The sequence below is a fragment of the Pygocentrus nattereri genome, chromosome 13, assembly GCF_015220715.1.
Source record: "Pygocentrus nattereri isolate fPygNat1 chromosome 13, fPygNat1.pri, whole genome shotgun sequence".
NCBI classification, from domain to species: Eukaryota; Metazoa; Chordata; class Actinopteri; order Characiformes; family Serrasalmidae; genus Pygocentrus; species Pygocentrus nattereri.
The window spans coordinates 6,819,791-6,837,040 of NC_051223.1; the positions used below are offsets into that span (position 1 = coordinate 6,819,791).

At 41.8% G+C, this 17,250-nt stretch overlaps 2 protein-coding genes across 8 annotated transcripts in view; one reads left to right on the forward strand and one right to left on the reverse strand.

Moving 5' to 3' along the window:
* The first annotated feature begins 5,991 nt into the window (after positions 1-5,991).
* atoh1c (atonal bHLH transcription factor 1c) lies at positions 5,992-6,914 on the forward strand. The gene has a single exon (XM_037544322.1). It carries the CDS (start codon positions 6,004-6,006, stop codon positions 6,595-6,597), a length of 594 nt encoding a protein of 197 aa, XP_037400219.1. The 5' UTR covers positions 5,992-6,003; the 3' UTR covers positions 6,598-6,914.
* The window catches only part of waplb (WAPL cohesin release factor b), a 58,546-nt gene continuing 48,089 nt past the window's right edge, over positions 6,794-17,250 (reverse strand). For 4 of the 7 annotated variants that reach the window (XM_017710567.2, XM_017710565.2, XM_017710566.2 and 1 more), the window contains 6 exons: positions 16,349-16,464; positions 14,259-14,423; positions 12,702-12,909; positions 12,420-12,508; positions 8,799-8,894; positions 6,794-8,705 (listed from right to left, as the gene is read on the reverse strand). In XM_017710567.2, coding sequence (XP_017566056.1) covers positions 8,640-8,705; positions 8,799-8,894; positions 12,420-12,508; positions 12,702-12,909; positions 14,259-14,423; positions 16,349-16,464 — 740 coding nt within the window. In that variant the 3' untranslated portion in view covers positions 6,794-8,639. The remainder of the gene's footprint in view (positions 8,706-8,798; positions 8,895-12,419; positions 12,509-12,701; positions 12,910-14,258; positions 14,424-16,348; positions 16,465-17,250) is intronic. The other 3 variants (XM_017710562.2, XM_017710564.2, XM_017710563.2) reach the window with 1 other exon arrangement.

Sequence of the window (17,250 nt, forward strand, 5' to 3'; positions counted from 1 at the left end):
TAACAAGCTTGAATGATTACGGACCAGTGGATAAAACAAGTGCAGCAGCATGTCGGTTTGCAATCAGTCGGAAGAGAAAGAGAGAAAAAAACAAAAAAGGATGACTCTGTTAAAAAGAAAAATGATTAAGGCGAAACTGTAAGAAACAAAAAGCTGTGAGTTAGAGAAAAGCATCACAAATCGGATTATTGCTTATTTGATCTATTTTAATCTATTTGTAAAAGTCTGAGATTCGTTTAATTACACGCTCTTCTCAAAAATGAAAGAAACAGCAAAAAGTAATTCAAATTCAGTAATAGCTTTTGTTCTTGCTGGAATTGTTTGTTTACTGCTATTTGTAGAGATTTATTGTCAGCGTCTTCATTTGCATCACATTGGCGAATGGATGAAACCAGAGCTGGTAAAGTAAACAGCAAGAGGATGAACTGAAGTGTGTTGAAACATTAAACATATTAAAACTTCTCCTGTGTTAAACCCACTGGGCCTGAAACTTCAGGGAAAAGCGCCAAGGGACCCTGAGCTCTATAATAGGTCACTCAGGGATCACACACTAGAAAGAAAATGAGGCAATAAAGAGCAAGTGTTCGAAAAGTTCACACATGCCAGGCTGTTTTATTCTCACTGGTGAGGTGGCCAGAAGAATGAGAGCAGGCAGGGCATGCCAGAAAGGTTCCAGCTCCAGTCCTGAACAAATAACAAACAGCAAATGAGCCGAATCAGGTGCGTGCGAGCTGGGGAATCACCGAAATGCTGGGCACCAGTCCTCAAAGAGCGTTGTTAGTCCCAATCCCATTTCTTCTTTTAACCCCTACCCCTTGTTTTTGAGTGTCACCCTAACCCCTTGGAACTGAGTTCTAAGTTGTAGTGGTTGAAATCTTCCCTCTGAAATGAGACCCTCAAATAAAAAGAGCATCACTTAATTAACAAATAAAAAGAGCTCCTCACTGCTGGGCTTTAGTTACATTTAGGGATCATAAGCCTTCAAAGCGGGGGTCAATTATTCATTATCACCCACGCTGAAGTCAGATATTCACCAGCTTCTAGTTCGAATTTTCCCGTTCCACCTTAAATGGTGCAGTAGTTACATTCTGGTGCTTCAGTTGTCAGAACTGCTGGACTATTTAAGGTGGAATGGGAAAGTTAGCTAGGTAGCTACTGAGACATGAGCATGCTATTAGCTCTTTTTATATGCTTGTTACATTAAACTAAGACGATACAATAGTTATCTACTGTATTCTATTGTATCTATTGTATCTATCTAGTAATTTTTTAATGGAGAAAATACCGACATTTGTGCGTTTCTTTGGTCTCATTTTCTGCCATCTTGCCGGTTTTTCTGATTTTCTAATAGCACACTGTTTTAAGCCTCCAAAAAACCTCAGTTTGGAGGGCCACGTAGCCCTAACACTTCACCCTACCCCTTTATGTCAACAAGCATCAGGACACCCTAGAAGTGAGCACGCAAAACAGAGGGCTAAAGGCTCAGTGGTAGGGGCGAGGGGTGAAATGGGATTGGGCCTTAGACACTTTAATGCCATTCGAACTCCTCAGCATTTGGTTCCTTACACTTCTGTATGACATGGAAACAAGTAGATTCAAGCTCAAATGATGAATCTGCATGAGGGTGTAAAGCTCCAGCCTACCAGCACCTCATTTACATGACGCATGCAATTCACGCATCCAATTTACAGCAGCATTAAGCGGCCCGTGAGCCAATGGACGTGCTCGTAGATGGAGATTGAGGTCAAACAGTGGTGCTACTGACCAAACTTTATGGTGTTAACCCCTAAAAGGCCTGGGCCTGCTTGTGGGCCCAGTATTTCATTACACACACCTACAACCTAAGAATAGCTCAACTAGTTTGCATTGGAGTCCCTGTACACTCTCTAAATAGTCACTGGGGCAGTACCCCTGGGGTGGTACCCTCAAGAGTACATCTCAGTACTTTTAGCCAAGGAACATAACTGTATCATAATCCATTGACATGATATTTTCGAGGTTGTACTGACTCCACACAACACAGAATATTTTATTATTCTGTTTTAAAACATTAGGATATGAAAAGGTACAAATATGCACCTTCCCTCTGGGAAAAGAGGGAACATTTGGGCCTTAAAACGCCTGTTGTACATTTGAGGGAACAGTGTCTGCACAGTGTCTTTATTTGTAACAGTGTAGTTACTGAATATTAAGCAGCAGTATATAATAAGTCTGGGATTTTAAGGGGTTCAAAATACAAGGAAAAACAGAACTAGGCATGTCTACCAGTGGCTGCTTGGCAAGAATTTTGAGTTCTGTGTAGAACCACTTCATGCTTAAATGGCTCTTGATGAAATAGTTCAAGTAAGCAGAGAATGTGTTGTATTTGTTTCAATATAGCAACAAAAAGGGTCCTATTTTCTATATAGGATTATATACAACACAACAATTTGAAGAACCTTTTCACCATGCAAAGAACCATTTTGCATTCTTCTTTAAGCTTAAAGTGGTCCAATATAGAATGTGTGGTTCTGAATGGAAGCACTGCCTTTACTAAGGAACCTGTGAAGAACCACTTTTTCTTTTGCAAGTCTGTAGCTGTAAGACACCTGGGTTCAATCGTTGGCTAATGTAGTTAATAGCTTGCTTGCCATATCTTTGCCGTGGTGGTCCTAGTGAACTGAGCTACACCCATCATGCAATCTGGCTGATTAAGGATAATAAATGGGAACTTGGCTTTTGATTAGCAGTTGATTATTCACTCGAGTTTTTCCAATTTGCAGGGACAAAACTTAGAATCCTATGCTAGTCTAAGCTGTTATATGCTGGTTTAGCTGGACACCCAGCATGGTTATGATGGTTGACCACCATGTCCGGCATCCAAAAAAAAAAAGTCTCTTCAAAATCACTGTAAAGGGGGCAATCATGGGCTGGAGGTTAGGGAACTAGACCTGTGACCCAAAGGTTGCTGGTTCAATCCTCTAAGCCAACAGTACATGATTGAGGTGCCCTTGAGCAAGACGCCTAACCCCCTACTGCTCCCCCAGATGCTGCAGATAGGACTGCCCACCGCTCCGGGAAAGTGTGCTCACTGCCCCCTGATGTGTGTGCATGGATGAGTTAAAATGCCGAGCTGAAATTTCCCTGATGTGGGACTAATGAGGGTCACTTAACTGTAGCGCAGCTTCTGTGCTGAAATGATGTTTTCGTTTTGGACAGTGATGATGCTGCTTCTTCTAGCAGGGAATATGGATTTTGGTAGTGTGGAATAATTTATCAGGAGAAGTCAAGAACTACATATGAAATTCTACAAAAATGAAGATATCTGGCACATTCCTGCAGTAGCCAGGAATACAGACACCTTTAAAATATGAATAACTGTAGGCCTCCACTGCACCACTGAAAGTCACAGATGGGTGTGAATGGCATATATTACCATTTATACCAGGGTGCAAATGGCATCTGATGCACTTTTCTCACCACCATCAAAATAGAAAATAGAGATGCTTAATGTCTATATCACCAAGTAATAATAAACATTACTCTATAACTGCTTCTGTTGTTATTTATTGATTTGTCAGGCCGACGTTAACCAAACAGGTCACTGATGCTTGGCCAAAAACTAATTCTGTGTTCCATGAGTCGCATTTCTTCGTTATTTTATTGCCCATAAAAGTCAGAAAGTCAGGAGAATACTGACTGACCTGCTTTTCTCTGATGTCGAATTCCCTCATTTGGCGCACATCGTAAAAATAGATTCCCACCAGTGGCACACAAACGGGGTTCATCTAGAAGGACTTTTTCCACAGACCCTGGTTCTAGGAGTGGAGCGTTCACACCTGTCTAAATGGACCAAACTAAAGAAAAGGTCAGACAGATCTTCTCCAATTGAGGTCCACCCTATAGCAGAGGTCACTAATAGGCGGACCACGTTCCAAGTCCGGACCCAGGCGCCTTTTCTATGTGGACCTGGACCTGATAAAAGTTTGGATAATTCTTTAATTTAGACGGGGTGGTCCTACTTTAATCAGCAAAGCTTTTATAGCCTTTACGATATCTTTAGCGGCCCAGGAGACTCACAGACCAATCATGTGCATTGTATATATCACATGACACCACTCAGCCAATCAGATCTGTGCATTACGATACACAGACTCGAGTGAGCGACACACAGGGGAGGGATGAGAGAAACAGCAGTCAGAGAAGGAAGTGAGGTAATTATTTTACATGGCGTGTTCTAAAAAGATAAAACTGACAAATATTGTTGAAATCTGAGTTGTATTTGTTCTGATATTCAGTTGTATGAGATGTTGATAAACCTACTAGGCTACTTCAGTAAACAGTATATGGCACTGAATCCTGATGCAGGGTAGACATTGTGATGTTCTGGACCTTTGCTTGAGGAAATTTTCTTTAACTGGACCTCATCGAATTTATTTAAAGACCTCTATAGCTGATGAAGTACCTATAGGCTGTTTTCCTTCAAAGCAAGATTAGCAACGTGTTAAACAAAGAGAACTATGGGAAATGAAAACGGACACCTCTAGGTTCAAAGTGGGCCCCGTATTTCAGAGTAGTTCCTATCACTACTACTAAACAACTGAGCATCACTTCACTTTTTAGTAGTTGTTTGGTGCTTTAGGGCATGGCAATCTCAAGTAAACTTTATCTACCACACCACTCTAAATCAACATACTTTTGAAACCCCTAACTCAAAACTTGGGAGCAATCTTAGAGCCCAATATTCTTAAAGTTGAGTGATACTTTATTAATCCCGCAAACAGGGAAATTCCACCTCCGCATTAAACCCATCCATGAAGTGAAACACCACACACACACTAGGGGTCAGTGAGGACACTTGCCCGGAGCGGGGAGCAATTGGGGGTTAGGCGTCTTGCTCAAAAACACCTCAGTCATGGACTGTCGGCCCTGGGGATTGAACCGGCAACCTTCGGGTCACAGGGCCAGTTCCCTAACCTCCAGCCCACGACTGCCCCCAAAAGCCATAGCTCAGCAAAAAATAAGTCACCGTTGTCCCAAATGTTTTGCACCGTCCTTCATTATCTGTTAGCAACCCCTTTGCGAAACTAAAGCAGCGAAACATCCAGGCTAAGGGCATAAATTTGATTTCTCGCAAACTACAACCAAGTTCAGACACATAAAAAAAATGACAGCAAGTCAGGCTCTGTCCTCGCTCTTGACGATAATAACCTGGTTTTGGCCGGGCTTGCGGATCACTGCGGTCTTCCTGGCATGCTTTGAAAGGAAGCACTTTCTCCACTTCATCCCCTGTCACTAATCCTCCCCACGAGTGAAAATTTGGTTTCATTTCGGCTGGTTTCGCTCTGACAGGCACACATCCACCCCTCATCTAGCCATCCGGGCCCTTTGCCCCAAGAGACGCTTCATTAGGTTTAATAAGCGAAGTGTGCCAGCGCTGTCCAGGCGCAACACGTGGTAAAGGCTCCCTCCCCCCCACCTTTCGCCCCACATGCCAGAATCAAATATTCTTTTGTTTATCGGGTGCATTAGAGACTGTGGAGTGGGGATGGTCTTGATGTAATTGGATGAAAGTGTGCGGAGTGCATAATTGGATTAGGCCAAGCACACTGCTGCCTGTCCACTGCGACTGAATGAACTCTTCTTTCTGGACTGCCTTCAATGCAAGACCGCATTGTTTTCCAGGCAAACAATTTTGTACCATTCATCTGGTCACTTACCAGTCCATTCTCTTAACCCCCGACTTGTTTTAAGGTTTTAACTTCTTTCAGGTTGCAAGGTTTCCACCCTCAGCCGCGGGGGACCGCAGTGTTTGGCCGCGTCCAGTGCTCGCTGAGGTGCACCTAATCCACTTTTGATGAGCTCGGTTCATGCACTCCCCGCAGTCATTATCAAAGGGACTCTTCATCTCTATTCACGTCTGCCCGCACACGACCCTCGGCACCACGCCCCCCTTGCAGCCCCACACATGGAAGGGGCTTGGCAATAAATACCACCTCTGCACCCAAAAGAGCTCAAGAAGAGATGCTGAAAGCCTCCGGGGAAAGCATGATGCCTCACAACAGCTCTTACGGGCCGCTCTCGCTGAGGGACGATGCTCAGCACTGGTGGGAACGTGAGGAGGGCAAGACACTGTTGTGCAGCGGCTGGACGGAGGATGGACTGGAGGTCAGGGCTCACTGCGAGGCGGCTGAGCAAAACCAGTGCGCCTTGGCCAGGGCACGCAGGCGGCGGAGGCTGGCGGCCAATGCACGGGAGCGCAGGAGGATGCTGGGCCTGAACGTGGCCTTCGACAGGCTCAGGAGCGTCATCCCCAACGTGGAGAGCGCCAGGAAGCTGTCCAAGTCAGAGACACTCCAGATGGCGCAGATCTACATTAGCACGCTGAGCGAGCTGCTGCAGGATGAGGAGCACGGACACTGGCGTATCACAGCACAAAGGGAGCATGCAGGACAGTGGCAGGCCACAGCGGTACCAGCTCCGAAAACAGAGCAGAGCACTGAACAGGACGCCACACACCAGGACGGTCTGCGGGAACACACTGCAGATACTGTCCGGCTGAACACGGACAGGAAAGCCATGATGCACTGCTGGGAAAGGAGCAACGGTGCCAAGTAACAAGTCCAGAGATTGTTATTTTTGTTTAAATGTAGGCTATATTTTTGCACTTTGTTACTGATAATTTAATGATGGTAAAAATGATCAAGCCATGAATTATAAAGACTAAATAAAATGTTTTGTAAAAACAAAAAAACTAGACTCGTGTTGAATCCGCCGCACTGATTTCCAAGAAAACGAGCAAACCGCATTGAGATGTATTGAAAGTAGCAATTTTTATTTGAGTTAAAATTATGTACAAGTAACCAAAGACATCATTTCTGAAATTGGTACAAAGTTCAGGTTCCTGCAGATGCCTCTTTAAATTTCACCTCAAACACAACTGAGAAAAATGCTGTATAAAATAAAAATAAGATCGGATTCTGAAAAGTAGTCTATCGTTCTAGATTTCCAATAGCCAATATTTACAGGAATATGTACATTTGTGTGGTTCCATTCATTTCCAGAACTTGGGAGTTTGAAAACCCAGTGGGATGTTTAGCATGTTTGATACAGCCCTGACAGAAAACATAGACGCACATACGCACAATGACGTTGTTTCTGAACACAGCCCGTGGACCAACGGAACAGCCTGCAGCAGGCGCCTAACAGAAAAAAACAATTTTTGGAAATACACATCAAAAGAAAGTGAATTAGAAATGAAGATTTTGAATGCCTTACTGTACATCGACTTCCAATTTCATCAAAAGGGACAATCTTTAATGGATGAGGAATACGCATTGTGGGTGTAGCTAACAAAAGGGCAAATTTCAAATGAAAGTTACGGTGAACTCTTAGCTTGTCGAAAACGGCATCAATGAAGCTTATCTCTGAAGGATATCTTTGTAGGAGCTAACTCTGAACACGACATGAAAACTCAAAAAGTATGCTTATACATTTCAGCTGTGTTTAAGAAACTGGCCTATGAAGAGAGGACACGAAAAGCTTTATGGAAAAAAAATCTCATAAAAGCAGGCTGAGCCCTGTCAGAATAAATTATTAATTAAGAAACTTAAAAAAAAAAAAAAAAAAAAAAAAAAACATGCATACTGAGCACGATGCAATACTGACGTGGGCTTGTGTTGAGATCACCGAACTACATGAGAACACAGAAAGCTGCTTAGCTTGGATCAGGTTTGACATGGCAGTATCCTGCATGATTTACCTGCTAGAGTCTGATTCTCAGTGACTTTGCGAAGATTAAAATCTCCAGGATTAGGAATGACATGTCTTTTAGCCCAATTCCACATTATAAGGCTGTTTTAAAAAAAAAAAGCCCATCCCTTCCCTCTGTTTAGCCCACTCAAAGAGCAGAGAAATAATTTATTCACTGTGAGACACCAGAATCCCTAAACAGGGTGGGATCACAGAGGAAAAATCAGTGTGGACTACAAGGCCACAGCATTCAGCATTCACACATAAAAAAAGCTCTGATTCAGTCTCAGAACGAACCAGTTGGGTGCCCTCCGCTTTTTAAAATTCAAAGAGGCAAAAATGGGGCAAAACCTCCACTATTCGCAAGTCTGAGCTTTGCTCGATCAAAGCTATCCATCGTCTGTGGCGCCAGGGTGCACTGACAGTGAAAAGTTATTGATCGTGGGGGTTAAAGAAAAACAGATCTTTACTAAAGCGACCCAGCACAGCACAGTAGCATTCTTGCAGGGCACAATGAGAAAATGGGTTTTTTTTTTTAAAGCGAGGAGAGAATTCTGATAGTCTTTCCCTGCTGTACTGCTGTCAATTTATGATTAAAAAGCAAAAAATAAAAACGAAAAAAAAAAAAAAAAAAGCTTGAAGGAACAGAAGCCCGTCTGAACTGCGCTGAAAAACTGCTAAGAAACAACAAACAAATGTTCCTCTGAGATTGATTTGAAGTGTTTCAGCCCACAGTACCGGTGGGACGTGCCTGCCATCTCAAAGCGCAGCAAGGGGTCTTTAGAAGGAGGACCAGGAAGGAGACGTCATGGTGCTGGTGGTCTCAGGGGTTGCTCTCTGCATCGCATTCTGCAAGGCGTGTATGTGTGTCCGTGTTTATGTGAGAAAACGTGAGCTCTGCCGACGCATTAGCAGTGCTCTAGATAATCGATGACCCGAGAGATGGACTTCTGCCCCGTCGTGCCTATGTCACACTGCGAGTAAAACAAATTCAAATCAGCCATTACATATTCGTAAATACCGCAACACTACAACTGCAAATACACAAACACCAACACCATACTTACTGTGAGGTTCATGAAATTCAGGAACTTCTTCAGCATTTCCGTCATTATGGAGAAATCCCCTTTTGGAAGGTTTTCCCGCACAGTACTAACGTTCATCTAAGACAGAGAGACATCAATAATGCATCAGTCTACAGCGCTATTAACACAAAATACAACTAGGACTGCCAGCAGATTATACTAATTTACATTTCACAAACTCTGAACTGTTATTTTAAGACACTAAAGAAACATGGCCAATGCAGGAACTCTATAGAAACTGTATGTTAGCAAACACAAGCCATGCAAATAATTCAAATGTCACAGATACTTTTCTTCCAGCACTGTACACCAAAACATTGAGTGTGTTTACCTGCACTCAATAATCCAATCACAATCTGATTTCACAATTATATGATTATTCAAATGGTCATGTAAACACCATACTCCAATCTAGAAATCAGATCAGAAAGTCTGAAAAAAAGAGCTGGATTTTAGCTCAGTAATCAGATTTCTCAGTGTACGAGACTCTTACTCTGATTACTTTCGGAATTCTCTGTCAAGAACAGGCGGCTGTGCTGGTAATAAGTGAGCAGCGTTGCCGCGAAACGCAGCAGAACACTCTTGGATTGACGCTGAAACCAAACACGAAATTAAGGATTTAAATATTCTCCATCTTCTAGATGATGTTTGTTCCCATTTTCAAGTGGCGCAAAGTTTAAAAAAAAGCCATGGCATGATGTTCCACTTCATGTTACGTTTACGTCACGTCTTCTTCTGAGTTTATTGGCTGGTTGCAAAGCAGAAATATGATTACTGTCTGACTCGTGTAGACCTGGAGTTTCCCCATTATCTGATTACTCAAGCACATGTTAATCGTTGATCGGATTACTGAAAAATACTATTTTCTGCAGTTATCGGATTACTGAGTGCATTAATACTGTAATAAAAAATGCAATTATTCTCTACATCACTTTAGTAAAAACACTAAGAAATATGCAATGTGTTGACAGGCAAAAACAATGACTCAAGGTCTGCAGCAAGCGTCCTTCATCTGTTTATCGCCTGAATTTTTTTTCCTGTTTCCATTTTCATTTTGCATTAGTGAACTAGTACCTGATGTAAACTGGACATGAAAGCAAAAACACAGTCATATGAATATTTCTATTCAGCAAATTTTAGCTATTTATTGCATTTATTTTTCACCAAGAAGTTTACCTACCTCAAGGGAGCATACAAACTTTTGTGCAAATTGGCAATTCTATTTGATTTCTGCTGTTTCCATCAAGTACTGACTCACTGACACACTGATGGAAACCTAACTAAAGTCTTGCAAATATCCCATGGTCTCTATAAAGTCCCATGGTCCCATAGACCATGGTCTCTATAAAGCCTGTCCAAAATTACCTAATAATTAACTGATTAATCAGATGAGTCTTATTTGTCTAAATCTGACCCTAAAGAAGTTTTAAAATGGTGCATTTTATTACAGCTACACGAACAAACAAAAACTGGTACAGTGCTATACTGTAGTGGGTGACACCTCTGCCTTCTATGCTGTAGACTGGGGTTCAATCCCTGCCTGGGTAAGCCCCCTACACTATACCCATAAGAGACCTTGGGCAAGATTCCTAACGCTACGTTCACCTACCTGTGTAAACTGCCAAATCCCATAAATGCAAAAACTCAGCCTTCATATGAACCTGAACATGAAAATCACACTCCACAAAGTGAACACAACATCCTATTGTCATCACAGACGTCTAGGGATGGCAAGTGGCTGCGTGCTCCATCCACTGTGTATGTATCATACATACTATATATCAGTCAATGGCTCAACTGCTCTGTGATTGTACCCTCTTGTTCTCATCCATACAGCTAATGGAGTCTTGTTATAGCGGAGGCTCTCGAGAGGAACTGGAGCTTCTTTCCACCCACTTTGCTGGTACTTTGGTTGGCGTGCTGCTCGACAATAAAACAAGCACAGTCCAGCGGATCACTTTAAAGTAATTAAAATTTTAATAATTTAGTGTCTTAAGTTATGAACATGCCAACTTCAACAACTCAACTGGTTTGTTTATGTTCTCACTATCCTCAACTGTCAGTCGTAGCAATTCCTCACTGAGGATCTCAAAGAGAGACGCAAATCTGGCCTGTGGCCATCACTGCTATAAAACCAGGCGGAGGCCATTCTAATGACGGGCACTTAAGCAAACAGAAGCAAAAGGCCCAATAAAAACAGGTCTGTTTCCAAAACCCATCGGGATGATACCAGCTCCAGATGTCAGCGACACACAGAGGAGTGTGGGCGCAAAGTGAAAGAGGGAGGGAGCGGGAGAGAGAGAGAAAGAGATGCCTGCCTCAAGTGCCGTGACCCTGAAATTAACGTCCAAAGCAAATGCTGGCACTGTCAGACACATCCCGGTCTGACTCTGCTCTAATGGATCTGCCTTCTTAAGACCGCAATTAAGACCCAACAATACTCCCCTAGCACTCGGCTACAAAGGAAAACAAGAGCCTCTCAATAATGGGTATCTGTCACAGGCTTCAAGGCACCTTTGTTCTTTAGAGTCCAACGACTGTCAAACTAGATATCGTGCCCTACAGCAGTTAAGAACTACTTTTGTTTCTTGTAGTTCGACAAGCACGCAAGTTCCTAGAGGACAACGCCTCTGTAACTTAAGGGCAGCTACTGATGTCTGTGTACTTAGATTCCTATTCTTCCAATAGTAAAGTAATATTCAATGAAAACAGTGTTGTGCTCAACATTCAACATGTGTTTAAAAAAATTAAATAACGAATTGCTGAGATTGAATGTGTTGATTTATCCATTTCCAAAGCTCTTCTTGATGATGGACAGTATTTACAGCTATATCCAATACTTTATCTAATCAATCTTTCATCAAATGAAATCAGTGGCTCCTGATGGAACTTAACTCCATACAATAGCTGGAATGCAGCGACAAGTGAGGAACCAAATCTGTGCTTCTGATTCTAACTTTTATTCATTTGTTTACTTACAAACAAAACAGTTACTGCCAAGATAGATGCTGCCAAATACTGGCAAGATTGATTATGACGTCTGGGACAGAACTGTTCAATTCATTTTCACTTCACTTGGATCCATGTTGAGTTGCTAAAACTAACAGACAGCAAGGCAGTCCTTGGAATTTCATTAAGGGCCAAGACAAGTACAAAAAAAAACCTGATTCTTCTGACTTGGATATTTACCATCAGCTGGTTACTATATCTAAAATCAATGAATAGTGAAAAATAAAGCTAAATTTTTATTTGTTTATTCCCTATTCATTTGTTTATTTATTACTTTCCAGTCATTCTCACTGAGTTTAAGATGGGTAATTGAAATGGACCCAGTCCTGTTTTGCACCTGCCTTTTTAGGTTAAGAGTTAAAAACTGTGAGAAAGATCTCCAGTATGGATGAGTAAAAATCAACCCAAAGAATCAGAATATAATTATTATTACATTAGCAAAGTAATTTCTGCTGGCACTCATTATTACACAGCTTTACTTTATAGACAGCACTTTTTTAATCTCTTCAATGCAGGTTAATATTAGCATCACATAACAGTAATAAGCACTCAAATGTATACCATTACATGAAGATTGCGTTTGTACAAACTTACAGGGCTTCCCTGGCAGAGGCAGCCCAAAAGAAGTGCAGTGTAGGAGGCCACAATGCTGTCCTCCATGTGCTTCCCTGCATGCTGGAGAGCTACAGAGAGACAAAGACATGATTAAAGATGGTTAAACTGTGATAACAGAAGAAGGTAAGGTGAGGATGATGCACTCTACAAAACACGAAGAGCCATTACTCCAAAAATCCTTTTAAAGAACGAGAGCCCAAACTTGCCCTTTGGCAGTTTTACACTGAATAACGTAAAGAAAGACGCGTGTTCGCTCTTCACCTTTGTTGAGGTCCAGCTCCTCTTCATCGTCCTCTTTCTTCTTCTGGTCATCGGTGGGGTTGTTTTCTGAGGCCACCCACTGGATCTCCCCTGATGACGTCTCCTGCCACTCTCCACTTTGGTCCAGATTGGTCTTCGGCACGTCATTGATGAAGTCATCAGTCTCAGTCTCGGCCAGCACCGCTGCATGCTCCCGCTGGAGGAACAGCTATGTACACAGATACGCATTGATTTAAAGACGGTCACTTCCACAACCAACAGGCTTTCAACTAATACATCTACAACTTCTTGTTCAAGTTCTTCTAGCTTAACAAACAGAATCAGCCCAGCCAAGGTCATGGTTGGATTCCAAGGGAGCACACACTGATATAAAAACGTATACCTTCCCTCTACTGTAAACTGCTGTGGATAAAATAAACACATGCAATTTAACAACTGTAATGTGAGTAAATAAATGTAAATCATGATAAATTCAACATAAAACAGTACTTGGAATTATTCTGGCCAGCACAGTTACAAGTAGAAGTGTCAACAGTATTGCAACCATTGTGGTACCAATGGAAGTTGCAACTTCCAAATTGGCATTTCTGTAGTTTTACCTATCAAAAATAGTCAAAGTGCATTTTTACATAATTTTTCAACCTCAAACACTGTTTCTGTTACTGTGTCTAAGACTGGTGTATGTGAACTACCTCTGTTCTGACTGGCTGCCCTGTATTGCCTCATTCAAAAAGCAGTCTGGGCACTCTTTATAACTTCAGTGTAAATGGGTGGAGCTAAACTGCTGTAGAGGGAATTGTCAGATACACGTAAATGTGTTGGTTATGGTGACATCACGACGACAATGAATTCCAAAAGGTTTGTTTTAGAAGCTTCATTTCCATATATGGACTGTCCCAAATGGGGACTGAATAGTACTACAGCACATAATATTACAGATATTATTTTGAGTCTAAAAACTGGTGGCTGCTAATAAATAAAACTGGTGGCTGCTAACTAGAACTCCTAAATAGTGCATCATCTGAGACATCTGGAACATGACTAGTCCAAAAATCATATGGCAGCTTACAGCATTGAATGGAGGCCCAGTCGCAAATTTCACCAAATTTTATTTTTGTTCAGCAGTGATACAGTTTTGCTTTTTGTTTTTACAGAGTGTGAGACACCATCTGGTAGGAAAAAAGGCATCAAGTGCCTGTAGGAATGCTCTGAATTTGAGACAGATAAGGAAGATAAAGTAGCAGAACTCAAAACCCAATCTGCAAACAGCACCAGTGAATGTTGACATCAACTACAATCTTTATAAGCTCTAATCACAAGATACTTGCAAGATAATTACAAGATACTACAAAATTTCAGGCATACTCTACTAAGAGTGTGCTACCCTTTACTATACTAAAGCATCATTTCTTACATCCACAGTCCCTGTATAGCAGGCTGGGATGTTTGCTTCATTTATCAGCCTCTATAAATACATGGAAGGCTGCCATAGAGCCTGAGAAAAATTAGAAGCATTGATTTGTGGTGTATTTATGCACTGTTCTGTACACAACCCACCTTCACAAGTGCAGCGATGGCACTGTGGGATCCCTCAGTGTTCAGCTCCTCCTGGTTAGACACGCACATAGATTCCCACACTTCTCCATCGTCCATCTCCATCTCCACCAGACAGTGCCTGTTCCTTGCACTATATTCCACCAAGTTAATCAGTAGGCCCAGACCCTATAAGTGGACACAAAAAAATTAGCACACGCATAGTGGTGGAGAAACAAGCAAATATTTACAAAAAGAAAATATAATATACTTGAATTAATGCTGACTCTTAATCCCAGGAAATTCCTGTTTTAAAACACTTGGCAACCTGATCAGGCTACCTCCTAAGATAAAAGCTACTGCACTCTACTAGTTTACAATAGGGAGATTACTCAAGACAATGTGCATGAAGCTTTAGTCTCAATTTAACAAACTATACCCAGAGTCATCTGCATTAAATACATCAATATATTCCCTAAGTCACATTCAACTCAATGTTGCGTAAATAATCAACATGCGAGATAAACAATAAACTAGCTGAACAAGCTTTCATCGCTAAAATGATCTGCTTCAAGTTCAATTTACATAATGCAACTTTGCTAAAGCTGAATTCTGCTTTGTGTGCCTTGTGTGGGGTTGGGGTCTGTGGGACCCAGTTTCAATGTTTACCAAAAGAATCAAAATTATACAATTTATTATTATTTCAACCTCAGATTCCTTGGCCTGCTCATTTTCTGTGAAAACCATATAAAATAACACATTCAGCGTCTTCACTCTGTTCACCCCCTACACATTTATATTACATATGTGGTGCTGGGGTGAATCTACAGGGAGTAAAAGTGTGAAGGTCCTGTGTCTTCACTCTGTTCTCCTCCTACATGGCCTGCTATTAGCGTGTGTCTGTGTATGAGGGTGGACAACATGGACAGGCTGCTGACTGGCAACAGCTGCTAAAGGAGAGCCCTACGCCGGCTACTTGTGAGGCTGTATTGATTTAATAAAACAGTAACGAGCACCACACAAGGGTTAACCGTTCTCATTCAGCTCTGAAATGATGTATGTATCTGATCTAAGCCCAAGTCAAGATCAGATTTGTGCATCCACACAGCTCTGAAAACACCAGGCCTGTCTCACGTCAGTTCACATCCCACTTCAGCCTGGCAATGTACTATTCAGCTATTAGTCATTGCTAATCCAACTAGACAGCTAATTCTCCCCCATCACATGAGACATATCAAGTTGAGGGGGAAAAGACAAGCTAGAAGTGGGCAATATGACAATATGTTAGTGCCATTGAGAGAACGTTTGCTACTGGGACGAACACTTAACTGAATATTGTCAGTGCTTAAAGAAACCCATTCAGAGCACGTTTCATTAAAGGCTAAACATAATTAGTCCTGTTTCAATAGATTTTGTGCAGCAGAAGGCTAAATAAGCCATTGTACACAGAGTTTTTGGTGGCAGTTTTTAAAAATGTGGCACTACTAGTGCACAACATTTGTCAAAATATGACAAAATATGATATTTCATGATATTGTGTACTGTGAAAATGTCACCCACCCTGAGGCTAATACAAGTGAAGAACCACAACAGCTCCTATTGCAATGTCACTGTACAGCCCAACAAGCTTCGGGAAGACTAACGTCTAATTATGTCAACTAACAGACACCCATGATTGCTTGCATCATGGTGGGTAAGCGAAGGAGGAGGGCCATCACTGACCGAGAGAAAACAAGCCCAATTATGATCTCAGATATCAGTAGCATCGCCAGAAGATTGAGAGCTTGATGCCAGCAGTCAAGCCAACACTTAGATGATTGAGACACTCTGTTAACCAATTTCCAAACATTTTTTCTATATTAGATGAGATGAGAGAAGAAACACCTTTTGAAATGCTACACACTTTGTAAGAAAGAGGAGCTGCTGGTTTGCTGCTTTTGAGCCAATATGAACTGATTTCAGTCAAGCCACAGAAATGTACTGGACAAGCCTGGCGCAAAGATACTTAAGAATGTGAGTGCCAGACGGTCAAGTATAATATGAGGGCACAAATTTTGGTACACCGAGTACAACTCTTAAAGAAAAGAAAAGTTAAAGAAAAGTTCTGGACTCACCAGAACTCTGATGTCAAAACGTTGCTCCTGAGGCAGGTACTGAGGAACCTTCAGCACACAGTTGAGAGCCGTAATGATCAGATCCTCCTGTTCACCCGTCTTTGTGCTTCCCCATTCTGTACACATGCACACAAACAAAAGCTGGTTAGCTTGTAGATTTCCTTGTAGAGATCTCCTCCATTTTACAGTTTTGAACAGCTGGCCTTGCAACCAGGCTTCCAACTCATTTTCACCAGTAAAAGTCTTCCGATATTCATTTACATGACCGTATCTCTGCACTTTCATGAGTAAGTTGGCCTTGAAACTGCTACTGCAATAATGCAAATGTGCGCTTTCTGTGGGATTTACTGTAGTGGTATTGAATTCATTACTCTGGCCCTGGTTGCACAGCGCAACGGAGAGACTCTTCAGAATGCACGGCTCACCAGCTTCTCTGGCAAGCAGCGATTTAAAAACAGGGAGCGCTTCCGAAAGTGGTCAAATACACAGATTTCATTTCACCACAACAAAAAAAGGCAGCGGTGATTTTGCTGTCAGGTAACAGCTTTAATCAGCCGCCCCACACTTCCACATTTTTTTAGAATAATGTGAATCATTTACATTTACAGCCCACAAAACGTCAGCAGACAGTACGTGTGTTGGACACTGATTTGTGTTTGCTTGGAAGTCTCACTGCTGGAGGCAACTGGGGCCAAGATTCACTTTTAACTGCAGAAAAGCTGAAAAAGGCACCGATTCCAACTGCTTCTCGAAGCCTTTTTGGTGTCAGGGCATGTTTTATTCTATGCCTATTTTAAATTTCATATAACTGTAAGCCATCTTTCTGGGCAGCTTCTCCAGATCTGGTAAGCAAAGTTTAATTAATTTTGTAGATTCCAACAAGAAAATTTGATATATTTGAC